Here is a 21,045-nt window from a genome sequence, read left to right as displayed (position 1 = left end):
CTGAGCACCAAAATGAGAAAGAGCTGCATGGAAAAACCTACAGCAAGACTAGGATAGGATACTGATTGCCCGCTCCCCTCAATCACCCCCCTCCCCTACCAACCCGCACCATCCCCAATGACAGTCAAGATACGAATAATAAATCAAGCCAAGTTATTTCCTTTACCCCCTCCCTGCACTAGTTGCGGTGAGGTTGAAAGGAAACTTGCCTTTATTATGTAAGATTTACCCCCCCCCCCCCCCCCCGACAATCAAAATCCAAAATAGAAATCAGTCAAATTGAAACGCTTCCGTCATTCTCTCCCTGAATTACTTGATGGTAGCATTGAGATATTCCTTGACTTGATGAATGAGATTTTTTTCACCCCCCCCCCCCCCCCCCTTAGTTGATGGAGACACTGTTGACGCTGCGATGTTCTTTCACTCGATGGATGAGATTCTCTTTTTCCTGAATGAGTCCGGCACAGCCGTGACGCAACTGGTACACTTCGTTCCAGCACTGCCCCAGGGCCCACGCCTGCATGTCGAACGGGGCTCTGGAACAAAATAACAACCACAATAATGATGATAATCATTATTATGATGAACACTTATTAATCGCTCCTTCTCGCCAGAGCTTACAGCGATGTACAATAGCAAATCGGACACACACACCCGCATATACACACACCCGCACATGGTAAAATCCAATGAATACAGTGAATATAAAACAACTACCCCAGAGCCCAACAAATATCCAAAATTATACAATGCCAAAACAACACACTCCAAAACACTGAGTGATGACCTAAACATACATATTTATACACTACAAAAAGTTTCAAGAACACTCACTTGAACAACCCTGTCAACACATACAGTATTCAATAATTCAGTAGGGGGGGTAATACGAGAATCTTTTCAATGCGCAGTTGGTCTTGTGCTTGCGTTCACACACGAAGGGCGATGAGGCACTAGCAGGTCTGCACATAAGTTGACCCGGGAGATCCGAAAAATCTCCACCCTTAACCTACCAGGTGGCCGCGGCCGGGATTTGCACTGACGACCTTCCGATTAGGAGGCCGATGTCGTATCCACTACGCCACTGTGCCCGTCAGACGGATTTAAATTAAATCAGCAGCAGTGATTACCTTGGTCTCAAGGCTTCAGAGTGATTTGTCTTGGTGGTCGAGTTGGTTCAGCTTGTCGTTGAGACAGAGGATGTCGCGACACAGACTGACGCGTTTCTCCTTCCAGAAGAACACCTCGTACCACATCAACACCATCGACCTCACCTTCTCTTCCTCGTACGACCCCGGCCTGCCACAGAAACGACTGGCGTCAGTTCCAACACTACAGCCAAAGTCGACTTCGCAAAGTCTTTTTTACCGAAAACTCAAGTGCTAAAGCTTTGTGCGGCCAGATTCAACTTCGCTCAGACAAGGACAGGCTTTCAAGACTTAAGATCTAGATGAGTCTTACACCTTTAGCTAATCTAACCTTCACCGTGGTTCCTGGGTCCTGGACAACCCAGAGCCTTAAAAAATCGTCTGTATCTCTGAAACTATTGGGAGTTTTGGCTTGAGACTTCATGAAATGCTTAAAGTTAAACACCATTCGACCTCACCAATAGCCCTTCTTTGGAAGGATTATCTTTGTAAACAAATAAATAACGACGTAATTTGAGTCCGGATGATGTGGGTCATGGACAACCCATATAGAATTACAGAAGGAATGATGGTGTTTATCCTTATTCAGATGGAGTGGGTAGTGTACGACCCATACTCTGCACAGAGGCTGTAAGATGTATAATCCTGTTCAGATGGTGTAGGTCATGTCGGACCCTACTTTGTAAGTTGAATCCTTCTTTGGAAAGTATGGGTCAAAAGACCCATATCATCTAGTCTGTGTATATAGTCCTAAGCAAAACTGTTCAGAATGTCCGTGCCGAATGTCTGCACACTGAGGGTTTTGACAGTATTTACATCCCCGGTATAGGGGTGTGTATAGGTTTCACTCGATGTGTTTGTGTGTGTGTTTGTGTGTTTGCAAGTAGATCTCAAGAATGAACGGACCGATCGTCACCAAACTTGGTGAACAGGTTCTATACATTCCTGAGACGGTCCTTACAAAAATTGGGACCAGTCAAACACACGGTTAGGGAGTTATTGGTGGATTAAAATTATACAAGGACTTACAGAGGCACACCCCCGTTGGTCAAAGGGAAATAACCATTCTCACTGCCACCAACTGAGAAGGTTATTTCCCTTGACGGGGGTGTTTTTCCTAGCGGAGGAATTTCTTGTTTATAATTAGCTTCTGTGCATAGAACATGGGGAATGTACTTGCTGCAACATCTGCGGTTTCAAATGAAGAAAAGATACAGTACCTCAGACTATTTAAAGTGTTCTTTTTCACTTTTTTCTCTCTCACTTTTCCTGGCTGTCACGAGCGTTGGAACCAACACTTCAGTCTTTTCTGACACAGACTTTTCCCACTATTCACTACTGAATGTTTGACCCAAACCACCACAGTTCAACTGCATATTCATGTTAGTAGGGAGAATAAGCAACTGGTAGTAACCGTCAACTTACCATATGTAGCATTGCGCAATACAGCACAGGCAGTAAATTCAGTGCCACAAGGAACTTCAGAGGAGTAACAATGATGTGGTAATTTCGAGGAGAAACATATCGCATATTTGTGAAAAGTACTTGAATCTAAAGTCCCCTGTGACACTGAATTTACCAACTACGTCCTTGTATTAAGCAAAGCCACACGTGGCTTAAGGCTAAGTTAACGGCTTCTACCAGTGGCTTATTCTCCCTAACAGTTCACATTCAAAAGCCGGAGAAAAGGTTGAATACCTGTATCCTATCTGACTCTGAGACCGGGATGTCTGTGTCCCGGTGGCAGTCCTCAAAAAGTCAGGCGTTTCTTTGGCCTTGTTGAAGCGCAGTGTTTTCACTGAAACAGGAGATGACATGTCTTCCATGGTTAAAAATACAAATACATGTAACACTAGAATGAATACCCGCTTCGCCGGGTAGCCGGCTTCGCCGGGAAGAAGTACTTAGAGCCGTACGCCGGCTTCGCCGGGTCCGAACAATGGACCCGCCAAGCTCGCCAAGCTTAGGTCCCTCCCAGATTCGTGGAATGGGAACAACACGAAAATGATTCAGTGGCCATAATGCCATTCCTGACCATATCGAGTCCCATCCTTGTCGACGAATGTAACCGTGTTCATCACCTTTGGAGGCGAACTCCACTCAAACAGGACTGAGCAAGTTAGAGCTTCTGAAAGGAAGGCCAGTACATAAAATTACACAAAAGCCGCCAGACCACATCACAAACAGAACTGAAAAATGCACAGGTGTTGCTCACATAGAGACACACACACACACACACACACACACACACACACACACACACACACACACACACACACACACACAAAAACACAGAGAGGCCGTATCTATAGAGAGATAGATGACAGTGTATTTTTCGCGTGGCTATAAATTGATTCGACCTTTGCACTTTGACAGTGAGGATAATTTACGGGTCCAATTTACGTTCTGGACACTGCGTTGACCTTCTAAAAATAATAACAGTAACAGAACGCCGGGAATATCCGAAGACGCTCCTTGTCACACAAAAGTGCACCAAACGAAGGAAGGGAGGTAAACGCTGAAAACCTGGAGAAGATGAGAAGATAAGGAAGAGTTACTTATAATGGTGAAATGAACACAAAAACTAAAATCATTTCAGCGCTGCGCGCTGAGAGCACGTGTTGAAATATCTCATCGATGATATTGTGTCCGGGGTGTAGCTGAATACGGTGTCCAAATTTGAAAAAGATCCACCGAGAACTTTGGCTTTGGTGTGTCGGTATGGGGGCCCTGGTAGCTGAGGTGGAACCAAAATAGCTGAGGTGGAACCAAAATCGGTTCCGCGCTGCGCGCTGAGAGCACGTGTTGAAATATCGACCAGGTTGTGTCGTGTCCCGGGTCTACCTGAATATGCCCACCAAATTTGAAGCAGATCCATCGAGAACTTTGGCCGTGCATCGCGCACAGACAGATACACAGACAGATACACAGACACACAGACACACAGACACACAGACACTAGTCGTATATATATATAGATTCATGTATCAATCCAATTTATTTTGAATTTCAGGATTCCTGTCTTCTTCTGTTCTTCTTCTGCGTTCGTGGGCTGAAACTCCCACGTACACTCGTGTTTTTTGCACGAGTGGAATTTTACGTGTATGACCGTTTTTTACCCCGCCATTTAGGCAGCCATAGGCCATTTTCGGAGGAAGCATGCTGGGTATTTTCGTGTTTCTATAACCCACCGAACCCTGACATGGATTACAGGATCTTTTTCGTGCGCACTTGGTCTTGTGCTTGCGTGTACACACGGGGGGTGTTCGGACACCGAGGAGAGTCTGCACACAAAGTTGACTCTGAGAAATAAATCTCTCGCCGAACGTGGGGACGAACTCACGCTGACAGCGGCCAACTGAATACAAATCCAGCGCGCTACCGACTGAGCTACATCCCCGCCCTGACTGAGCTACATCCCCGCCCTGACTGAGCTACATCCCCGCCCTGACTGAGCTACATCCCCGCCCTGACTGAGCTACATCCCCGCCCTGACTGAGCTACATCCCCGCCCTGACTGAGCTACATCCCCGCCCTGACTGAGCTACATCCCCGCCCTGACTGAGCTACATCCCCGCCCTGACTGAGCTACATCCCCGCCCTGACTGAGCTACATCCCCGCCCTGACTGAGCTACATCCCCGCCCCAGGATTCCTGTGATATTTAACGCACACAAACATGCACTCTTGTAGTCTGTCACCCGCCCAAATATGACTTTTATACAATTTTTAATCAATACATACATATTACAATGTTAACCCCACTCACCCAGGTATACTAAGAGCAGGACCAGAGCAATGACCACCTCTAGGGAGACCAGTATCTGCAGGTAGCATGTCTTGGTCAGTCAATATATATATTACAATGGTCACTCACCCAGGTAAACTAAGAGCAGGACCAGAGCAATGACCACCTCTAGGGAGACCAGTATCTGCAGGTAGCGCGTCTTGGTCAGGAAGGGACAGTGGCCGTCCTTGTGACACACAGAGTCCAGCAGTTTGGACAGCACCACCATGATCGCATTGGCTGCACACACATAGTTCACACATACATGTATCCACTACAGTGACACACCGAGTCCAGCAGTTTGGACAGCACCACCATCATGGCATTGGCTGCACATACATCAAGTACACACATACAGGTCAATGGGCACAGTCTGGAAATAACTCTGGACAGGAGGGGCGCAATAGCCAAGTGGATCACCAAAAATGCTCGCATGATGCATGAAAACATTGCAAAGAATAGATAACCATAAGTGAATAAATACATAACCCATTATTATCATTTATGTGGTATCTTGATACAATGGTAGCACACCGCAAAGATCGACATATCCAGGTTCTTGTGAATGATTCATGTTGTCTATAATTAAACGTTTCATAAACTTACCCTGCTCGTTTCTTGTGGAGTTTAACAAAAAAATTCAAATCATAAATAAAGCAACATCAACTCGTTCATTATACAGTGGAACCCCATTGTAAGACCTGACTTTCTGATTTGTTGATGTCTTAAAAGGGGGGTTCCACTGTAAAGCAGACTGAGTGTAATTAAACGTTTCATAAACTTGCCTTTCTTGTTTTTTTATTTTATTTTTTATTTTTAATAATAAAAATGCATCATCACCAACTCTTTTATTATAACACGTTCAACTCACCACCAGAGTTGATAAAAAGCGGCGCTCGTTTCAGCGTGCGTGTCTCCAGGTGGAAGGAGAAGTATCCGTGCAGCAGGGAGCGTTGGTGCTCGTGGTTCAAGTACAGGTGCACCAAGAGGAGCAGGAACCACATGCCGCCGTGCACGTACATCATTAGTGATGTCACTTCCTGCTGCCCGCACTGCCTCTCTCGGCAGAAAACGGGGATGAGGTACACGGACAGACCTAGACATACCTGCCACACACACAACAAAGCGAATCAGTGCTAGTATTAACAGGCATTCCATTCAAGGAAGCAGGGATGTCGTTAGGCGTCGGACATCGGACATATAACGATGAAAATCCCCAAATGTCCGATTCACATTGCCGCATGTCGGTCAGATGTCCTATCGTTTTAGCCTGAGCGTGGTCATTGTCCGATATGTACTCCTTTCCTTCGGACAGCGCGATATTCGTTAATTTTAATTTCAAGATACAAATCTTCTAAAAGACCGAACGCTCTCGTGTTCAGCTGACACTGAAGTTGCCAGTGCCGCGTGCGGATCTTTTCTTTTGTCGGGAATTCCCGAACCGTTTGCGTCATTTACACTTGTTTGAATCTAAACAAAACTTCACGAAGGATGTTGAACTTTTGTTTTAATTATGTACATGTACGTGTACTTTGATCACTTCGGTACATCAATAATTTCACTGTCACTGTCACGAATCATTACTCGGCAGAGAAGAACAATTTTATGAGTGTTTGTTTGTTGGTCATCTTCCACATTAGTTCTCTCACTGAGTCTGCGAATGGTTCAAATTTCTTGTAAATTTCCAGTTTCTCGTCTGTTGTCAAATCCTGGCGTTTTCTTTTCGGCATGTATGATTAAATCCCTCTTGTTGCCAATCCGATAGAAAACAGTAAACTGATTTAATTTAGTCATGAACACAACACGCGATCAAAGCTACACAATTTATGAACTCAACACGTGCGGTTTTTATTGACTGACATTCTTTTCTGAACTCGGTTACTTCGTGATACGCGTGAGCGTGGACATAAATAGGCCTATGACTTGAGCGATTACAAGAACAAGATAATGTGAGTTTTAGTCACAAACTACGTGATTTCTCTGAGAAAACTGGCTTTAATAAGCGGCGGGTTGGGTTTATTAACCGGCTTTTTCTAATACATAAGATATAGTGATAAATCCGGACCGTCTGAAATCGGCTTTTATAAGCGGCTGGCTCTATTAACCGCGGTTTTATTAAGCGGCGTCCACTGTATTATGAAATCACAATTTGTAGTGAAAATGAAATCACTCCTAGCGAGCTAAGTCTTGTTTTATCTCTTAGTACTGAATTCCTAGTTGTTAAAAGGTGATTTTGAGTGCAGAAAACACAATAAGACTTCAGAGGGGAATTTAAAATCTAGGGAAATAATGACAAATTCATTAAAAAAAATCTCACATCTGTAAGTGTAAGGTAGAAGTAGAGGTGGGGATTGATTTGTAACATAGTTTTTTTGGTCATAAATTTAACGCTCCAATAACCTACGATTCTTGTTTTAAAAAAAAATCTAAACCGACTCCAACTTGCACCCACACTTTGGCCTAAAAAAAAATAGGTGTGGTTACGGTAACCCGACCTACCCTATTTTTAGGGGCCGACCCTATAACTTTTTATTACATTTGTATAAAAAAAATTAAAAAAAAGAAGAAAAAACCGAGTGCAGAAAACGCAATGAAAGCGACAGCGCTCGAGTCGCACACTTATTTCCCTGTCAAGTAGGTTTAATTTGTACACATTAGAAAAAAAAGTTAAAAAAAAAAAGTTATTGCCTACCTTCCTACCCTATTTTTTTGGTTATGTTACCTTAACCACACCTATTTTTTTGTGTGCCTTACATAGAGAAACTTAGCGAAGAGGATGGCTTTGGGCGTGCTGATGGTGCGGAACTTCTTCATCTCCTCGGCCATCCAGCGGCTGACCACCGGCTCCTGGGGGAGCACGGGCATGGACTCCAAGAGCGGGTCGTCATCATGATAACTGTTCAGGCTGTCTGAGAAGAACGTCACGCCCCCCTGCACAAAACACCACCGTTAGTGTTAGTGTTAGAACTGTAGGTAGTCATGGTTACTGCTCAGGCTGTCTGAGAAGAACGTCACGCCCCCCCTGCACAAAACACCACTGTTGGTGTACTGTTACAACTGTCGTCATATGTCATGCTAACTGTTCAGGTTGTCTGAGAAGACTGTCACGCCCCCCTGCACAAAACACCACTGTTGGTGTACTGTTACAACTGTCGTCATATGTCATGCTAACTGTTCAGGTTGTCTGAGAAGAACGTCACACCCCCCTGCACAAAACACGACTGATGGTGTTACAACTGTCATCAAACGTCATGCTAACTGTTCAGGCTGTCTGAGAAGAATGACATCCCCCCCCTCACCAAACTTGACTGTTACAATTGACTGACTTTTTGATGAAATTGACAAACAATGGAACATGTTACATTTGTTTGTGTTACACAGTATGACACTGTGTCACCTGAAGAACAAGGTACTGGCCTGGCAATCATTGAATAGAACCTGACAAAAAAACAGAAAAGGGACTTAATAAGGACAGGATCACTGACTGATGCAATGTTACTTAGTTTCAAATGTACAATTTACACAAGAATTATGGACCTCTGAGTCTGACCCTGGTAAAACCTGTTTCATTACTCTTTACTACTTTAGTTTAAAAAAAAAACCACATACACACACACAGTGACACACATGGAAACAGAACGCCTGTTTTGTACCTTTAACTTGAAGCAAAAAATACTAGAGAGCGAGAGTTTATATGAAACGATTTTGTGCTAGCCAGGAAAGAATTAAAGACATTCAGTAAAATCCGTTAGAATCTTCTGCACTATGGAATTGGCAGCTATGCAGACACAATGTGTTCTTGCATGGTGAGCAATTCAAGAGGGATACTTGCCTGCTCAAACTGCACAAAGCCTCCCCTTCCTCGCAGTGAGCCCTCCCAAAGAAATGCTACTTTCTAGCTACACTCACCATGCCTCAAAGCTGAGAAATGGGGGTATGTTTAACACACAGAACATTCAATTTTCACTTCTTACTCTTAGCTGCTTTCCCTCAATGAGGCTGTCCAGCGCAATGCGTTTAATTTGAAAGGACTCGATCTACCAGCAACAATATCTTAATTGGATGTAACTGGAGTTGAGGAAAGGACTAAAACTAGTAAAAAGTAAAACTAAAAGTAAAACACAAAAGTTTGGGCTAATTTGGAGTCGTTTCGTTCATATTCAAATTTATGCTACGACAGACATGTCGCCAGTAATACCCAATTTTCACGCTTCAGTTCGAGCAACGAACTTACCCCCGGCTGCCGAACATTCCGAGACAGACTGACCATGACCAGTCTGTCAAATAATGACAAATAATCGTCGGAACTGACAGCCTCTGAGCGTCCCTCCAACTTCGGTCATGAGATGACTGTTTATTGTCTCTAACACAAATGAACTTTTTCAAGGGAAAGAACTCTCTCTCTCTCTCTGTTCTGACTATTGTTGGTGTTGGGCGCAAAGTAAGAATCCGGGGCAGAGTTGGAATAATCGGGATTTTCCGAAACCTCATTTGATTTCCAACAAAGCGCCGTATTTCCGGAAACGAGCTGCCTCGTTCTAGAAATGGCTACCCTTCGACTGGCACAAAAAAGTATACCCTTTTTCACAGGTCATGAATAAGGTATATATAAAAGCAAGGTCTTATACAGGGGAAGTCTTGAATTGGGGGGGGGGGGGGGGGTACACTGTCAGGGGCGGATCAGTTCCTTTATAAGAGGGGGGGGGGGGGGGGGGTGCACTTTGAATTGAAAGTGAATGTGATGGGCGCGAAGCGCCCGAATTTGCTAGGGGGGTCCGGGGGCATGCCCCCCCCCAGAAAAATTTGTGGCCCAAAGAAGCAAAATGGTGCCATCTGGTGCCATTTGAACTTAGAAATGGTCATAGAATCAGCTTTCCAAATTATTTTTTCTTTTTTGCTGGAGGGGGGTGCACCTGCACCCTGTGCACCCCCCCCCCCCCTCGTCCGCCCCTGCACTGTGTAACAATTCTCTGACAGTCAGCGCATGCAGCTAGCTAGTTAATTGCTGTTGCACGGTCTTGATCTATTTTGAACACAATTCTTTTTTTCAGAGTAGAGTGTTAGTTTTTTACGACAGGCTGAAATCATCTTTGATTTGACTCAAAATTTTGCAACAATCAATCACATCATGATAGCACACAGACTTTCACATTACGTTTCATGAGCCTAGATTACAATGCAGTGACAAGAGCCTAAGCTCAGTCAATAAAGTGAAGTAATGTTGTATCTGCAGTCCAGAGAGACTGTGTGAGTTTAATATATAATCAATTAAGACTGAATAAAATCATTACAATCGATAGTTACCAGTGAGAAGTTATACCGGAACACTCTTGTTGTGTTGGGATTTTTGTTGTAAAATGTAAGATTTGAAACTGTGACGTTAAAAATTACGTCAAATTGGTGCGTTTTGGTCGAGTGGGATGTGACGTTGATCTGTGTTGTTCCAGCCCGCCGAGGTTATCAAAAGTGTTTTTGTTTGTTGTAATTCGGTTGGTTTGGTGCGTTATACAATGCATCTGCATTTTCGAGACTAAGCATTGATCATTTTAAAACGCAAGGATCATCATATGCCAACATGACTTGTATCATTTTACATGACATTCTAAGAAAGAGCAGAATTCTCACTATGCGCGCGGTACATTTCTAGAATCGCGTAGCGCAAAGTTGGAATTCCTACAATGGCGGCCATTGTTGGAATTCCAACAAAGCGCAGGTCATTTCCGGAAAGCGCCGATGACGAGCGTGTGCATGTGTGTGTTGACTGTTCAGTAAATTCATAAAAAAATACGGCCCGCAAAATTCAGGAAAATTTACAATATCACTGAACATTTCAGGATATTTTAAAAAAAACTAGTAATAGTGGAAATTCACAAATTTTTCGGGGTTCTCAGAACTTATTGTAACATATAGTTTTGTAACTCTTAAGCCATTAGGGGCCATTATGCTAATGATAAATATAGATTCATCATTAGACATGGCGTCAAAATTAGTAAAACGATTGTTTAAACTCTAAAGCGCTCGGGATAAGGTGATCTTCGTACTGAATACAAACGTTGTGACTAGTAATTCTGGTGACTATGATATGCATGATTAAAAGCAAGAGCTTTCCGTATTGTTATAAATACAAATTGTCTTTTATTTGCTTGACAGACAGTAACATTACAACTTAAATTTTGTTCTTTTAACACAGTATCACCACAAACTAAATAATATCCAAGGTTACCAAATAATGGCCTGTTTGCTTAGATGTTTAACTGCGCATGCTGAAAGACTGACATGTCAGTCGCCAGTGATAATCAGGAAGAGTTGTCTCCCTGTAAGCGTGCGAGTAAAAATTATAGTGGCGAAACGGTTAGGGGCAAATTACATCTGCGCAGAGTCAGCAGCACAGACGACGCACTGCATATTATTGAGGTAATTTTGTTCCCAGCCCGCTACACGTTGCGTGAAAAGAAAACAGGCCAAATACTCGTCATAACCCCTATCGCAGCATGCAGCGTCGCTGACTGCGCAAGAGTAATTTGCCCCTAATCAGTTGAAATGCCGGCACGGTACGGTGTGTGTCATCCTGAACTCAGGTAAAACAAGAAAAATGTTCATTCAAAATGAACAGCGTCGATGCAATGTCCACCAAAGATTTATTTTGGGAAGTGTTAAAGGTTAGGGTCAAAAGTTAATGAATTGCATGTTGTGCTGGATATATAAATTGTTTATTTCAGTCAATGCTTGATTCATAAGTACATTTTTCAGCATGGTGCATCTACAGGAGGGTGCTCCAACAATGATGCATAGTGCCAACATTTAGCGCAAACTTTTCACAACAGTGCATTATTACCACAAAGCGCATACAGCGATTATATAGTAGCAAGTTGCACTAAACATTTGAACAAAATGCATTTTGTTCAAATGTTAACAGCACAGCACCAAGTTTTGCATAAGTGCACAACAGCACTGACCATTTCACAAAAGTGCATAACAGCTGTGACAATTTTACAAAAGTGCATTGACCATTTCAGGCAGATGGCTAACATGCAGATTTCGCTTTTGTCTGTCTTTCTTTGAAAAGTAGGCATGTTCAAGATCGATGAAGTCATGAGCAATTGGGTTAGATGACAGAAAAGATTCAAAAACGTCAGATTCAGTTAGATGACAGAAAAGATTCAAAAACGTCAGATTCAGTGTTTTGGGCACTGTTGAACAGGAACATTCTCTCCTGTTCAACAAATGTGGGTTCAATTCAAAAGCAACATTGTCACAGATAGGCTAGTGTTACATTTCTGTAAAGTTTCAAAAACATCTTCCATGTTTTGGTTACTGTTGAACAGAGGCATATTTTCCTGTTCAAAAAAGTCTGACACAAATTGTCGTAGTTGTGGGTTAAGGTTCGATCTATACTGTCCTTCAAACGAGTCGTAGAACCGTCATTGTCACAGATAGTGTTACATTTCTGTTTTACATTCAAACGAGTCGTAGAAGTAGTAGTACATTTGCGTTTGGTTGTTTTTTCTTTTAGATTCCTGTCACTCATACTAGCAGTATTGATTGAGGTACATAAATCTGTTGATGTACAGGGATGACTTGTTTGTAATGAATCCTTGTTTCCTCCACATTGAGTTTGCATTGCAGTTGGACAGAAATGAACAGGTGTTAATTGATAAACACATTGATAATGGCTTTTGAGAAAATCAATCAATTCTGCAAAGGAATTAACTTGATGACATCAAAACTGCAGCGCCATTTGAAGAATGGTTACCATTTCTGTTTCTTTGATGGGAATCAAACAAATAAAAACATTGACTATCCAAGTTACCATGAATGGCAATAGTTGACTCCTGAAAAGTAGCAAGGATATAATTTGAGACGATAAACGCCTGATGCAATCCCTCCTCAAGGTCAGTCAACTCAAAACCTTCATCATTCGCAACATCAGTAGGCAACACAGCGGCATTCGTATGTCCAGAAATCATGTCGAAAAAATATTACATTTCAAAAGCATGTCCAACCACAGTTGTTGGCAAGTGTTCGTGTCCGAAGTAGCCTTCAGTGTGTGTATATGTATTCATGTGACAGAGAACGTGACCTCATTGTTCAATCCTCTCTCTCTCTCTTCTTTCTCATTCGAACGCACACACGCAAGAACGTAGCCTACGCACGCATGCACGCGCACGCACACACACACACACACACACACACACACACCCCGCTGACGCACACGGCAAACCACGCACACACACTGTGACTGTCGGCAAGCATCTCTTTTTGTTTTCTTTACCTTTGTTTATTGTGTTTTCGATATTTGTGTTTATTTTTTGCTTGACTTATCTGTTTTATTTTAATGTTTGCTATCCACATCGTGTGATAAATGTTTCCTCTCAGTCTCCGAGTCAGTTTAGTTTCTGCACGCCGCTTTGGTACTCCTTGTTTTTCTAACTGGTGTATTGTGCGCGACTGATTTGCGGATTTATTTTTATTCCTTTCATATGCAGTTGAAGTGTTGTGGGTGTTATTGTCTGTATATGCTATGTTGCGTCTGTGTATGCCTACAAGAATTTTGGGTGTAATGTGCCTGTGGTCTGCTCGCAGTCGAGCACAGAAAACATGGCGGCGCCCTGTAGGCAAATTCCTCAAAAGTCTTCCCAACCGCAGATACCAGCGTCGTCCGCGACGCTGGAATGAGTTACTTCCCTTCGGGTCTCATTTATGAACGATAGCGTGGATCGATGATTATCAGAATGGGTGCGTGTGTGTGTGAGTGTGAGCGTGTGTGAGTGTGAGCGTGTGTGTGTGTGTGTGTCAGTGTGTGTGCCGCAGTCAGTCGGTGTGTGTATGTGTGTCAGTGTGTGTGTGTGTGTGTGTGTGTCAGTGCACGGTGTGTGTGTGTCAGTGTGTATATATATATATATGTATGTGTGTGTGTGTGTGTATGTGTTCGTGCGCGGAGCCTGTGTGAGTGTGTATGTGTGTGTGCAGTTTGTGCGGTCAACAGCTGCCTCCATCTAAGCGTGCGGGCCACACTGCGAAACAGTAGTCTAATAATGATAATACTGAGTAATAGTGAACATAAACACTGAACACGTATTATACACACTGTTAGCAAACGCCTTTGGATTAACGAAGCACTTTCACGGCGAAAGCATGGACACTTCATCTTTTTTTGTTTTTTTGTTGACAAGTCATTCAGTTTAACTGCTGCGTCAGTGTATATTTTTTACCCAGTAATGGTAGTGGCTGACCTGTTACTATTTTAATGTTATATGAAGTCTTATATCGCGCGCGTATCTCCAGACTAGGACTCAAGGCGCAGGGATCTATTTATGCCGTGTGAGATGGAATTTTTTACACAATGCATCACGCATTCACATCGACCAGCAGATCGCAGCCATTTCGGCGCATATCCTACTTTTCACGGCCTTTATTCCAAGTCACACGGGTAATTTGGTGGACATTTTTTATCTATGCCTATACAATTTTGTCAATCGTGGAATCTTTAACGTGCATACCCCAATGTAGTCAGTGTACACGAAGGGACCTCGGTTTTTCGTCTCATCCGAAAGACTAGCACTTGAACCCACCACCTGGGTTAGGAAAGGGGGGAGAAAATTGCTAACGCCCTGACCCAGGGTCGAACTCGCAACCTCTCGCTTCCGAGTACTCCTTCGAGCTTCTTCCATTTTGCAATACCCTTGGCATACATTTATTTTGTCTACTGCTTTCGAAGTTGGTTTGAAATTATTAACTAGTTTTATGCCGAGAAGCTGAATTCCCCCCTGAGACCGACGTCATAGGGTGTATACCGAACCGTACTTTCTATGGTAACCGTTGCCTATGTCGGCGATGATGAAAGAATATTCCATCATCTATTAACATGGCTTCAAAGTATGTAATAAGTTTTACTTATAAATTTTGCTACAGTCGCGTGGTTTGATAGTAATTAGTACTGTAAGGTAACATTGCGACTAGTACTTTTGATGGTTATCATGTAATAAGGAACATGTTATTTTCTATTTTTGCATAATAAAACTATCGTTTAAATAAAGTTTAAAATGTGAAATCACATCTTTATTTTTCTCCTTATCATAGCAAACAGTAAGACATGATAACTATCTAACTTGACGAAACAACTGGAGATTTGGTTAGGTGCTTGTGTTTTCTTTGCTAATCAGGAAGAGTTGCCTCCCTCTAAGCGTGCACTCCACGTGGAAATCAGAGCGGCAGTGTGTGTGCGTGCGTGTGTGCGTGTGTGTGGGTGTGTGTGCGTGCGTGCGTGTGTTTGTGTTTGTATGTGTGTGTGTGTGTGTGTGTTTGTGATTGTGTGTGTGTATGTGTGTGCACGGTGTGAGTTATGTGTGTGTGCCGTGTGAGTGCCGTGTCAGCCGTATGCCTCCGAGTGTCAGTGAGTGCGCACGTGTGTGTGTGCGTGCATGTGTGTATCTGTGTGTGTGTGTATGTGATGATTATGTAGTGTGCGTGTGCCGGTGACTGAGTGTGCCAGTGTGGGTAATCTTCCAATTTTTTTCTTTTCTGAACCATCATGTTAATTGCTGTTTAAAGCTGCAATTTCCTAAATGACTTATGATGCTGGTTTAAACAATCAAATAATTGCAGTGCTTTCATCGCATGCAGTTTTTATGCAAGTACATTAGTATAGAGATGCAATAACAATAACCATAATAATAATAATAATAATATTAATAATTATAGTTAATACCGCACTTAGTATACACGTTGTTTTTGTAGCCTTGTGCAACTCGCATTGTCACAAAAAAAGGCATAACCACTAACGCATTCATGGCTTTGCTCACAACCCATTTTAACTGATATAACAGCATTTTCTTTTAACCCAGTACACTAGTAATGTTATTGTCGGACCGGCCTTGAGATATTTTTCTGAGTTCACATGCCACCGCCCCAGGTATATTTTTTCTACTGCACCCCATCTAAACTCGAAAATACCTTACCGGTTGAACTCTTCGTGATCAGCTTTTAATTATTTGAGACCGTTGAAAGTGCGCATTGTGTGTGTGTGTGTGTGTGTGTGTGTCTGCGCACAAGCGCTCATGTGCTTGCTACTGTGCACGTCTCTGTGTGTGCGTTCAGTTCTTGATTCACTTTTTTTCTCGTCAGGGTATATCACAAGGATTGTAATTTTTTATTTTATTTTTTTAATTTCTCACAGTGACATTTTTGTGGTTATTTTCCGGTACTTTCTTTTTTTCCATAATCAAAGTCATACACATTTAGTTTAAAACTCCGCACGTGTCAAATTAAAAATACCGGTTAACACTTACAAGTTCTTATCTGCCTAGCATTTTTCATCATGTACACAACAGTATATATTTTTCAAGTAGTATTCAGCCATTTGTTGGCAATGATGAAAATGATTCCATCATCACGCATGGCTCCAGAAACTCCAAAATAAAACCATAATATAACGATACTTCTACAGGGGGAAGTTTTGGTTTATTTTGAATACAAACTCTGTAAATAGTACTTCTGATGATAAGCACTAGAAAAACTAACAGCAGTTTTTGTATTGTTGGAAACAAAATTGTTTGTTATTTCTTGAAACCAAGTAATATTATATCTTGACTTTTGTTCTTGTAACAAAGTATCACTAAAAACTAAATGGTATCCACCGTGACCAGGTAATGGCCGATTTGCTTAGGTGTTTAACTGCATGACGAGAGTCATGTCGACAGTGATAGTCAGGAAGAGTTGCCTCCCTGTAAGCGTGCGAACCATTTGTGGCGAAACAGTTACCAGTTGAAATGCAAGATGTGTGTGCGCTCGCGCGCGCGTGTCAGGGTATCTGTGTGGTGTGTCTGTGTTTGTGTGTGTGTGTATGTGGGGGGTGTGCAGGGGCGGATGCAGGGGGGTTTCCGAGGTTTCCTAGCCTAATAAAAAAAAATAATAAAAAAAATAAAAAAAGAAGAAGACAAAAATTAGTTTGAAAATAAAGAAAAACTGATGGCTCAGATTGCACCAGATTACTCAATTTTTCTTGATTGTTATTAAAGTTTTCATTCCCCCCCCCCCCCCCCCCCTCCCCCCCAGGAGTCGGCCTTTGTCTTCTAAGTAACGGGTTGGGAAAGTAGTTGGGTAATTTGTTGGCTCAGGTTGCACCAGATCGGTCAATTGTCCTTGTTTTGATCCAAATTTGTCTTCTTACATTTGCTTTTTGGAAGGTGTGTATCAGGGAAAATTTCTTGGCTCAGATTACACGACGGATTGCTCCATTGTCCTTGTTGTTATCAACATTTTCCGGGGGGAAGGGGGGGGGGGGGGATGCCCCTGGACCCTCATAGGAGGTTCGAACGCTTAGCGCCCTACACTAAACGCTTCGCGTCGTCGAATTGTCCCTAAACTGAGAAATGTGGACATTTTCAAAGATCATAGAAAATAAGGTAACCGCTGAAAGAATTACCATATGGATTTGAAACAAACCCTGGTGTGTGTGTGTTTGTGTGAGTGTGTGTGTGGGTGGTGTGTGGGTGTGTGCAATGTGTGTGTGTCAATGTGTGTGTGTGTGTGTCAGTGTGTATGTGTGTGTGTGTGTGTGTGTGACCTGGCATATGGTTTAAAAAGCTTTGTACTGTGAGTTCACTTACGGTGACTAGTACTTCAGGCTAATGGTAAACAGGCAAAAGACGTACTTTTTATTCTTGCATAATAAAACTGTTGTTTGAATAAAAATCTAAAATAAGACACGTTCTTATTATTGTAATACGCTTGTTCTTATTACAGCAACAATAACAACTGTTCACGAATAGAGTTATAATTGTGAAATTACATTGCAACTTCGGTTCTTACAGAACGAGTTCAGAGCTCACTGGCATCATGCACTTGCTATTCTGATCGTAACTTATTAATTTGTTAGTTATGGTTGCCGCTATCGGCGATGATGGAAGTCTATTCCATCATCTGATACGACTTCAAAGAATGGAACATAAAATAAAGGTTATTTCACGCCGAACGTATCGGTTTGAAAGTAACAAGTAGGGTGGGGCTTTGTGACTAGTACTTCTGATGCTAAACATGCATTTAACAACACGTTATTTCTATTCGTGTATTACGGAACTGTTGTTTGAGTCAAGTCTAAAACGTAATATCACGCTGATACTCTTGTCCTTGTTACAGTTAACACGAAAACATGAAAACTATCTAACCGTAACCAGGAAATTGCAGATTTGGTTAGGTCTTTGTGCTTTTACTCAGTGCTAAGTCAGGAGGAGTTGCCTCCCTCTAAGCGCGCACGCCACATAGTCAGTAATCAGGAAGTGTGTGTAGTGTGTGTGTGTGTGTGCGTAGTGTGTATGTGTGTAAGTGTGTGTGTATGTTTGTCAGTGAGTGTGTGTGCGTGCCCGCGTGTGTGTTTGTCAGTGTGTCTGAGTGTGTGTGCTTGGGTGTGTGCCAGTCAGTGTGTGTGTGTGCCGTGTGAGTCAGTGCCAGCAGTCAGTGTGTGTGTGTGTGTGTGTGTGTGTGTGTGTGTGTGTGTGTGTGCGTGTGTGTGTGTGGTGTGTGTGAGTCTCTCAGGGTATGTGTTTGTAGTGTGTGTCAGTGTGTATGTGTATGTATCAGTATGTGTGTGAGACAGTGACAAAAGGTCAGGTGTCATGTCTACTGTCCCGAATGACACACGATTGCTGACATTTCACCATTGCCAAAAGAATAGACAAATAAGAAATAGGTAGAAAATGAATGTGAAAACTGACTTTGATTGTTGATCAGTATTTTCTATACCACTAACAAATAATCTACTTACACATAGCTGTTTGGCAAATGTATGTTGCATGGGACACACTGACATGAAAGTGGAAGATGTTTTTCCCTCTAGAGAAACTACATATCAAGTTACACTTTTTGTGCTCTTCCATTCCAGTTGGCAATCAATTGTTAACGCATGTTATTAGAAAAAAATAGAACGAAAACAGATTAGATAGAATGAAAAATGTACTGATGGTGTCATTTGGGACATACTGACATGAAAACGTCACCTTTTGTCATTGTCTCGTGTGTGTGTGTGTGTGTGTGTGTGTGTGTGTGTGTGTGTGTGTGTGTGTGTGTGTGCGTGCCGTGTGCGCCTGTGTGTCAGCGGTCAGTGTGTATGTATCAGTGTGTGTGTGTCTGTGTGTGTCAGTGTGTGTGTGTTGGTGTCAGTATGTGTGTGTTGGCCCTGTGTGTGTATGTGTGTGTGTGTGTGTGTATGTGTGTTAGGAGAGGGGGGAGAGTTGTGGGAGGTTGTGGAGGGGCACTAAAAGCTGGATTGCGTCAGTAATTCTGCCGGCATGACCAGAAACCACATTCCCGTGACAAGCTTCGGGGCAGTCAACCTGGGTATTGCTCCCTGTTTGCTCAGAACGGACACACTCTTAGTGTACCGCGCCAAACACAGTGTCGAGTCAACCGCTTTCATGACAAAGTCTCCAATCAATCATATCTCTCGCGTAAAGACAAACGACACTGACGTTTCAATCCAAGACGTCTTTTTGTAACCCTCTCTTTCAAAGCCGGTAAACCCGCCTCTTGCGTCAAAGCGATACAAAGTTCGAGAAGACGTCATAGTGCGAATAATGTCGTCACGTAAACATGCTGCCGCTACTGACCCAAGCTGAAGACAGTGAGTGCTATGTCTCCGAGGACAGAGTCTTAAATCAGAGACTGATGTTCCATGTTTAGTTCACCTCTGTGCCAATCGTGGTGGCAGAGTAAGATCGACCTTGGAGCCTGCCATCAGAATCTATGGTCAGAGGAGGCTGCGACTCCAACCACTGGACACTCCCTCCTGCTTGGCCTCGTGTCATCATGTTGCGCCAACGTTGCTGCTGGACAGGCTAGACACTGTGACGTCATCGCGATCACTGACGTCATCACTGACGCCATCGCGATCACTGACGTCATCACTCGGGTTGGAGGATCTCGGGCTTCCGTCGAGAGAGAAGGGCGGCGCGTCTTCCGGGCCTAGCGGGTTATCCCATGGTGGGATGGCTTCGCTGCGACGTGGAGAAGTCTTGCAGCAGGGGCACAGGCGTTTTGGTTCCAACCCAAGCTGGCCATCTCTATTGCGAGACTTGTTCCTGCAAAGCAACAGCGCAACATGTACACTGAGCCCAAAAAGTTAAGGATATTTTTTCAGTGGTATACCCCAGATGTTAAACAGCAGTTTTTGGGTCAGAAATTAACGTGTATTTTAAGATCTGTCTTTCTTCTGCTCAAAAATGCCTTTCAGGAACCTGAGCAATATTTGTGCATGACGTCACATGTTCGTGACCAAGCCTACCCTCAAAAATGGCGGTTTTTTGACGGCATGATTCACCATCAACAGTCAAAACGGCGACTTAAACTGAACGATATTTTGCATTTTTTACACCAAAAGGTTTATTTGGTGTCTTACCTAACAAGTCATACAAAGTTCGTTCAAATCCATCGCGCAGTCAGGCTAATCTAGCGTGTAAAGTAAAGCGACCACTATCCTGAAAAACAGCAACAAATCCAGGGTTTTTGTGGTGCTTTTGCTGAGTAGCTGCAGTTGATATGCAATACATTTAAAACTACAAATAGCAGCCTCTCCAAATTACGCAGAACGATGACAAAGACCCTCATCTGGATTCGCGCTAGTACTTGGAGCAAACAGAACCCGAGAATGGACGCCGTTTTCCGTGAAAAATTTGCAAACGTTCATAACGTCCTAGAAACAAATGGGACATGCACGCAATTCTGTGTACTTTGCAAAGAATGGTGCCATTACATGTGGGATCAGTCGTTACTCCCCCGTATCGCTACTCCCCCGGCTCGCTACTCCCCCGGCTCGCTACTCCCCCGGCTCGTTACTCCCCCGTATCACTACTCCCCCGGCTCGTTACTCCCCCGTACACAGAAAATGACTGGATAACCCTGTGATAGTAAGTTGGCATGAAATATTGTTCGCCCACCCCCACCAACCCCCGCCCCCTGTCCAGCTGTTTTGTTTGTTTCTTTGTTTGTTTATCCAGAAAATGTGTCCGGAAAAACAATATTTCATGCCAACTTACTATCACAGGGTTATCCAGTCATTTTCTGTGTACGGGGGAGTAACGAGCCGGGGGAGTAGCGATACGGGGGAGTAGCCGTATCG

At 43.1% G+C, this 21,045-nt stretch overlaps 2 protein-coding genes across 4 annotated transcripts in view; both read right to left on the bottom strand.

The window, feature by feature from the left end:
- Window positions 1–251: 251 nt before the first annotated feature.
- Window positions 252–9,306, bottom strand: LOC138973810 (transmembrane protein 192-like). Of its 2 annotated transcripts, XM_070346524.1 has the most exons (7): window positions 9,169–9,306; window positions 7,689–7,865; window positions 5,806–6,040; window positions 5,025–5,174; window positions 2,847–2,946; window positions 1,131–1,299; window positions 398–536 (listed from the first exon to the last, which is right to left on the bottom strand). In XM_070346524.1, exons 1-6 carry the CDS (start codon window positions 9,202–9,204, stop codon window positions 1,146–1,148), a joined length of 852 nt encoding a protein of 283 aa, XP_070202625.1. In that variant the 5' UTR covers window positions 9,205–9,306; the 3' UTR covers window positions 398–536; window positions 1,131–1,145. The 2 variants fall into 2 exon arrangements, with proteins under 2 accessions (XP_070202626.1, XP_070202625.1); XM_070346525.1 differs by lacking the exon at window positions 1,131–1,299 and having other exon boundaries at window positions 252–536.
- Window positions 9,307–19,400: 10,094 nt separating this feature from the next.
- The window catches only part of LOC138972368 (properdin-like), a 17,669-nt gene continuing 16,024 nt past the window's right edge, over window positions 19,401–21,045 (bottom strand). For both annotated transcript variants that reach the window (XM_070345039.1, XM_070345040.1), the window contains one exon: window positions 19,401–20,008. The gene's annotated coding sequence lies outside the window, so the exon portion shown is untranslated. The remainder of the gene's footprint in view (window positions 20,009–21,045) is intronic.

The sequence above is a fragment of the Littorina saxatilis genome, linkage group LG8, assembly GCF_037325665.1.
Source record: "Littorina saxatilis isolate snail1 linkage group LG8, US_GU_Lsax_2.0, whole genome shotgun sequence".
NCBI lineage: Eukaryota > Metazoa > Mollusca > Gastropoda > Littorinimorpha > Littorinidae > Littorina > Littorina saxatilis.
Note: the sequence above shows the minus strand (reverse complement) of the source record. Positions and strands in the feature narration are given on the sequence as shown.